This window comes from Alosa pseudoharengus, unplaced genomic scaffold (assembly GCF_046254945.1).
Source record: "Alosa pseudoharengus isolate Yale_2024_CS ecotype anadromous, Long Island Sound unplaced genomic scaffold, YU_APseudo_1.1 YU_APseudo_1.1_scf_4, whole genome shotgun sequence".
Taxonomy (NCBI): Eukaryota; Metazoa; Chordata; class Actinopteri; order Clupeiformes; family Clupeidae; genus Alosa; species Alosa pseudoharengus.
Window position 1 is genome coordinate 9711378 of NW_027468774.1, and position 7500 is coordinate 9718877.

At 45.9% G+C, this 7500-nt stretch overlaps 2 protein-coding genes across 2 annotated transcripts in view; both read left to right on the forward strand.

Annotated features, from left to right (window-relative positions):
* Positions 1 to 4715, forward strand: part of lmf1 (lipase maturation factor 1) — a 65846-nt gene extending 61131 nt beyond the window's left edge. The window contains exons 10-11 of the mRNA XM_076264804.1: positions 117 to 229; positions 3834 to 4715. Coding sequence (XP_076120919.1) covers positions 117 to 229; positions 3834 to 4008 — 288 coding nt within the window. The 3' untranslated portion in view covers positions 4009 to 4715. The remainder of the gene's footprint in view (positions 1 to 116; positions 230 to 3833) is intronic.
* Positions 4716 to 6755: 2040 nt separating this feature from the next.
* The window catches only part of rab26 (RAB26, member RAS oncogene family), a 77705-nt gene continuing 76960 nt past the window's right edge, over positions 6756 to 7500 (forward strand). The window contains exon 1 of the mRNA XM_076266615.1: positions 6756 to 7270. Coding sequence (XP_076122730.1) covers positions 7079 to 7270 — 192 coding nt within the window. The 5' untranslated portion in view covers positions 6756 to 7078. The remainder of the gene's footprint in view (positions 7271 to 7500) is intronic.

Consider the following 7500-nt stretch of genomic DNA (forward strand, 5'->3'; position numbering starts at 1 on the left):
TCTATCTGTGGGTCTGTGGGTCTCATATACACCCCCACCCTCCCCACACACACACACACATACATACACACACACACACACACACTGCTCCCTCCTCTCTACCCCCCCCTCACCAGACATATGAGCAGAACGAGTGGGTGATTCATATAGCTGGACGTCTGCTGGCCAACGACTCCACTGTGCTGTCACTGGTAGAGAACAACCCCTTTGAAGGAAGAGAGAAGCCCAGGTGAGATACACACACACACACACACACACACACACACACACACACCAGAGTTTCCGCTAGAAAAAAACGGTGCCGGTCAAAGTGACCGGCAGAGGTTTCGTTTTCCGGACATTTTGATGATATGCCGGTCAAATATCCTATTATCCATTCTTAATTAGTCAAATTGAGGAAAACTGGAGACAGGCTATGTAGCTTAAAGAATGGTATAATCAGGCTGTATAGAAGAGTCCGATTCGTTCGTTGTTTTAAAAAGGCTACGTTGTTTGTTGCTGCTACCCACGTTATCTCCAGTGGTGACTGTTTAACTTACACAGATGCACACACACAAGAATGAGCGCTCACACCACTACACCACACCACCTAATGCTATGCCTTTTTCTTTGATAACAATACATTAAGAAATGTTTCCTATTCTGGGAAATGTTTAGGTTCTTTTTCTTTCGGCCGCGGTTCAATGATACCGTTTAATTGTGCCAGAAATTATCCGCGGACCAGTAATCGCCTCGTCGAGGAGGCCCTAACCCTGCAGATGATCATAGACAGAGAACGCATAGGCCTACTGTATGCTTTGGGTAAAGAACACTTTATGTCCAGTGTACACGGAGAATGACAGTGTCTTGGAGTGGCCGCACCCCCCGCAACTCCACTTCCAATGTCACTGATTCCGACAGATACACCCGACACTTCTGCTTTTTATCTGGTGGTGGTGGAGTTGACCGGACATCTGAGGCTTCAGACGTTACCAATTTATCATCATCCATCTGGCCTCTGAAAAAACTTTTAAGGCTAGTCTGCCTGGGCCTGGCCATGTTTGAACCGCCTCACTCATTTGTTCGTTGTTGGACGTTTTAAGCGTGCGCTTCCTATTTGAAATGCAGCATAGGCTATGCGTGTTGTTTAATAGCTTACTTTTCAAACGGTAGAGCCTGTTCATTTAAAAACATAGCCAGAGGACGTATAATATAGGCTTACATATTAAGGCTTATTCTCAAATTCAGAATGCGTTAGGGGACGGGATTATTAGCCAATTTCAATCGGACAATTTGACCGGAGAGATTTAATTTTGTCATTTTGACATTTCATTTTTTTTCCGCCCAATGTCCGGTAATTACCGGACAACGGAAACCCTGACACACACACACACACACACACTGTCAGACACATTGAAATGTTCAGGTCCCCTTATATTAGTTTGAGTCTTTGGATGGAGCCCTCACTAAATGTTTATTTACATTGTTGCTCAGAGATAAAGCCCAGTGGGTTTACCCTGTCCTGTTAGTGACCACTGCACATATCTCTGTAGCGTTGTGTGATTCTTCCCTCAGTTCATTAGTGACACACCACTTCGTGCATCTCTGACCGTCATCAGAGCTCTTAAATCGATGGCGTCGTATTAAACCGTGATGTGGTCATGCATTGACTACATATCAAGTCATCTGGTTTTGTGGTGGCTCAACTGTCCCAGAGTGAGTGGATGAGTTGGTGAATCAGCATGTCTCTCTGGGCTCTCGTTTCGGGGCTGTGGGCTGTGGGTCTACACTAGGCTCTTGTCTCGGGGCTGTGGGCAGTGCGTCTACACTAGGCTCTTGTCTCGGGGCTGTGGGCAGTGCATCTACACTAGGCCAGAGCCCTGTGCCTCCAGTGAAGGCTGGATCAGAGGAATTCCTCAAAATGGAATGTTCAAAACATGAATCCCTCTGAAGCTGCCAGTTGTTGCTAAGGGTTACAGCTGCTATAGTAGCGTGACTAATCTCCGTGTTGACAGAGGTTCTGTTTGACTTTGATTCCGGAAACATCTGAGATTAGCCCATGTCATTAAAAAGCATGAAAGCGCCAGTTGGACCGACCTGGAGTATAACCATTTGCATGTAGTTAAGTGTACAGGCTAAGGAAGGCAGCAAGGGTCCCGATCTCTCTCTCTCACACACACACACACATACACACACACACACATACACATACACACATGCGCACACACACATACACCCACACACCCACACTCTTCATCAGGGTTCTGGTTATCACTGGCCTTTGGGCAGCCGTGGCCCACTGGTTAGCACTCTGGACTTGTAACCGGAGGGTTGCCGGTTCGAGCCCCGACCAGTGGGCCGCGGCTGAAGTGCCCTTGAGCAAGGCACCTAACCCCTCACTGCTCCCCGAGCGCCGCTGTTAAAGCAGGCAGCTCACTGCGCCGGGATTAGTGTGTGCTTCACCTCACTGTGTGTTCACTGTGTGCTGAGTGTGTGTCACTAATTCACCGATTGGGTTAAATGCAGAGACCAAATTTCCCTCACGGGATCAAAAAAGTATATATACTTATACTTATATATACTGGCCTCTAGGCCCCTCTAGTGGCCCTTTGTATTATTTCAGGATAAAAGTCAGACATTGAGAAACTTGCTTTGTCTGTAATGCCTTGTGGGTGTGTTTGTGTTTGTGTCTGCGTGTGTGTGTTTGTGTATGTGTGTGTGTTTGTGTGCCTTGTGTGTGTGTGTGTGTGTGTGTGTGTTTGTGTTTCTGTCTGTCTGTGTGTGTGTGTGTGTGTGTGTGTGTGTGTGTGTGTATCTGTGTGTGTGTCTAATCCCCGGCTTGATCTTCCGGGTTACTGCCCTCTCCTAATCCGTCCTTGCATTTAGGTCCTTTTTGCTTGCAGGGTTTTTAAGACTTAAAAAGTCTTAAATCACTTTTCCTAAAAATAAGGCCTTACAAAGTATTAAATTGTCTTAATTTCAGATTGGATGGGTCTTAAATATTTTTTTAGTCATGTCACCGAGAAAATGCAGGCATCTGTTCTGCCAGGTCAGACATTCTCGGTATGCGCTGCGTTGTCTATGGTCAGAGCCTGTTTGGCTACTGTGCAGCTTTTGATGATGTGAAGTAATTGGCAATTATGCCCGGTGCTAATTTACTGAGCAAAATTGAACCGCGGACCGACAGAAAACAAGAAAAGTTTTGCGGCATTGCATTAAAAGGTCTTACAAAGTCTTAAATTTAACTTGTATATACATGTAGACACCCTGTCCTTGTTTGGTCAGCTATCTTTTCTCTCTGTCTTTACTCTATCTATCTCTCCATTTATGTTCTCCTCCGCCTGCATGTGTGCACACACCCTTTTTCCTCCTCTGATTTCTTCCCCTCTTTCTGTCTCTTTCTCTCTCTCTTTCTCATCTCTATAGGCATCTCTATCTCTATAATGGGACCTTTAAGATGATACGTCTATATACATTAATGGGTCCTTTAGTCCCATAAGATGATGCATCTCTATATACATCAATGGGACCTTTAATATTATGCATCTATATAATGGTCCCATAAGGTGATGCATCTCTATATACATTAATGGGTCCCATAAGATGATGCATCTCTATAGACATTAATGGGTCCCATAAGATGATGCATCTCTATATACATTAATGGGTCCCATAAGATGATGCATCTCTATATACATTAATGGGTCCCATAAGATGATGCATCTCTATATATTAATGGGTTCTATAAGATAATGCATCTCTATATATTAATGGGACTCTTAAGATGTTGCATCTCTATCTCTATAATGGGACCTTATATGTGCTTTAAGATGCTGCATGTCTCTCCCTGCCAGGTGGATCCGTGGCGAGCATTTCCGCTACAAGTTCACGGTGCCGGGTGGCGCTGGCGCGTCTCAGGGGAAGTGGTGGGTGCGCAGACGCATCGGGCCCTACTTCCCCCCTGTCAACGCCACCTCCCTCAGGAACTACTTCCAGTCACGCAAGTGGCCCCTCCCAGAGTCCTACTGACCTGCGTTGTGACCTCTGACCCAGGAAGTGTTTCCACCGCTGCAGCATTGGCTGGACATGGGACACCAGTGGTCTTCCTCAGCCCCCCCCCCCCTCCCCCCAGTCTGTCAGTCTGACTCTCAGAAAGGCAGTCTTTCTCCTCTTCCTCAGTGCCAAAGAGGCTGTTGGTTAAAAGAAGAAGTGTTACACTGTGAAGAACTGTCTACAAATGTCATGGGTCAAGGTGGACCATTTGTACACTAATGAAGCCAAATGTGTGTCATATATGAATGGACCAATAGCAGGGATGTTATGTGACTGTGTGTAGAGTTAATATAATGCTATAGTACCCCATTTAGTGCTGCCCCCAGCATGCTGTGCATTCACTACGTGCTATGAGACCTTGGTCATCCTGAGGTCACTTCCTCATGATGTAATTTCCCTTTGCTATGCATGGCTCAGCCTACAGCTCTCCGTTTGACACATTTCCATGAGCCTGAGTACATCTCAGCTGTTCTGAGCGTTCTGATTATACTGGAAATGGAGAAACACTTAAACACTAAAAGTTTCCAGTTTGTAATGTGTGTGTTATTTTCACTTGTAAAAGTGTCCAGTTTGTAATGTGTGTGTTATTTTCATGTTTTTATCCTGTGCACGTCCATGTTGGCCGCTCGTCTCAACCTAGTGAATGTACGGCCATTACATAAACTCACTAATAATCATATCATTGGAACAACTCATTGTGTCAAATGTGTCTGTTTTAGATGTGCATGTTGTGCGTGTGAGTCTGTATCTGTGTGTGTGTGTGTGTGTGCACATGCGTATGTGTGTGCGTGCGTATGTGTATGCGGATGCATTGATGGTAATTTTGATACCACAGATTTGGGGGCAGCCGTGGCCTATTGGTTAGCACTTCGGACTTGTAACCGGAGGGTTGCCGGTTCGAACCCCGACCAGTAGGCACGGCTGAAGTGCCTTGAGCAAGGCACCTAACCCCTCACTGCTCCCCGAGCGCCGCTGTTGTTGCAGGCAGCTCACTGAGCCGGGATTAGTGTGTGCTTCACCTCACTGTGTGTTCACTGTGTGCTGAGTATGTTTCACTAATTCACGGATTGGGATAAATGCAGAGACCAAATATCCCTCACGGGATCAAAAGAGTATATATACTTATACTTACTTATACTTAGATGAAATAGAGACCCAGTTAGACCAATAGTATAAAAAAATCAGGAACAGAGTTTATTTACAATGATGCGCATCAAGGGAGAGACAGCATGACTTCACCTAAAGATCCATCAGCTGCTCTAACTAGACAAGGAAATAGTTAGGGTTTAAGTATCTTTCCAGGCTGACGGGAGATGGCGTTGGTCATCCCATGGACATGGACTCACGTGGACTACACTGAATCAGACCCTGATTAGTGGCAACCTGGCAATCCAGAGCAGATAGCTACTGACGCAGCCATGCAGAACAGTGAAACACTGCAAAGTTATAATATTCCCGCTTATCTCTAAATACAGTCACACACAGATATACACAGGGACAGTACAGATATCATACAGTCATTACATAGAATCATACTTTTAGTATCAAAGTGACCCACTAATGAGAAATGCAGAACATTAAACCACATATTGGAATATTGGGCATAATGTTCAATTCCACTTTCTCTCAGCATGTGTGTGTGTGTGTGCGTGCGTGCGGGCGGGCGTGCGTGCAGGTGTGTGTGTTGTGAGCCATTGGCTTTCTTCTCTTGGACTCCCATTAATCCGTCCTACCTGATGTGTCAGCAAACACTGAAGGAAGTTGTGTATCATGAAATATCCAAATAAATAAAGATAATGACGTGAGTGTGTGTGTGTGAGAGAGAGAGACTGTCCGTTCTTACCACCATCCGCTGGACGCACAGTGAATCTTGCTTTGTGTGTGTGTGTGTGATTTCGAGTGTGCATCTGCTTATGGCGGAGAGAAAGACGGAGAGAGAGAGAGATGGAAAATGTAAGAGAGAACTGAGCATCGGGGTGTGAGACCAGCCAGAAAGAAGCCAACAGATGGAAAGTGATTTCTAATGGCCTTGCCCTTCAGCTGTCATAAGGGCTGCAGAGTGGATTCTGTTCCCAAACAGTTAAATTTTAGCCTGGATACCGAAGTATGGCTAGTTCAGTTTACTGTAATGCAAAATGTTTCAATGGATTTTTTTTTGAGCTTGAAATAAATCATAGCATCCTATAGCATTTATGAATGAAAACTAACAGTAAACATTAGGTGTAATCAAAAATATGTATATAAATGGCTTGTTTCCGCAATGAGGTTGAGTCAAATGGGTATTGCTCTGCTCTTGGCTTGTTGAAGCGTTGAGGCTGCACTGAACATTCGCTAAAGATTACAGACGCTTGTTGACAGGATACAATATCAACGTGGTTGCATTTGTTTTCTGATAAAGATACGCCGTCTTTAACATAAGTATTCAGTGTGTATGGTTTGGAGTTAGAAGATCATTTGGAAACGTCGAATGATAAAACGGACATCTTTGGCAGGTGCAGAGTTTGTGACGATGCGTGAAAAAACAAGCCGCGGTGCCTTTAAACGCTCCCGCGGACGGCAAATAGACTCGCACTGTGCGCGAGGTAGCTGACAGCTATACTCGCGGTAGGCGCTGGATGGGCTCGTGCGCTCCGCGCTCATTAACACAGTAGCTGCTGGCTGACGCTCTGCGCGCGACCACTGGGACACGTCGCTCTAGGATAGAAAGGACCGCTCGACACTACCTGTGTGCACTCGCTCAAACAGCCATCACAAACCTCACGGCGAAGAAGCGAACATCCGCCAGCTGTTGTCAACAGCGAAGACCGGCAGAGATAGGAAAGTCGCAGGTGCGTTTTTTACTCATTACACTTACGGAAACAAGCATCAAGCTGAAAGACATGATCCAGAACCACGGGTGAAAGTTGCTTTAAAGATTTCGAAGAGACACCCAGAGACCAACCAGTCGTTCGCTTCTGATAACGTAACCACATGATTCAGTAGTTTGGAAAATAGCGTACTTTGATAACAACTCGAACCAGAAACGGAGATCCTAACGCGCGGGAAGATGTCCAGGAAGAAGACGGGCAAAGGCAGGACAGGGAGCGGCAGCAGCACAGCCAGCGCGTCGCCTAACAACAACACAGAGAGCGGCAAAAGTGGCAAAGGTGCTGGCGCCCCAGGTCAAACCAACGGAGTGGTCCACCCCAGCCGGCCGTCTCTCAGCAACAGTGGCGAGTTCTACGACCTTGCTTTCAAGGTAAGTTCATCTCAGTTTTATAATAGACTATTTTCTTTGGTGTTGTCAGGTATGCGGTCAACTTCCACCATACCACCTGTAACAGGCTGTTGAAAGTGTGTGTGTGTGTGCGCTGGTGGGGGGTCGTTGCTTTAAAGCAAGCGAACTAAACGTCCGTTTGGTGGGCTTGGGGATTTAAATGACAGGTGGATTTGTATGCCCGCATTTCTATTATGTCATTTAAATGTGTT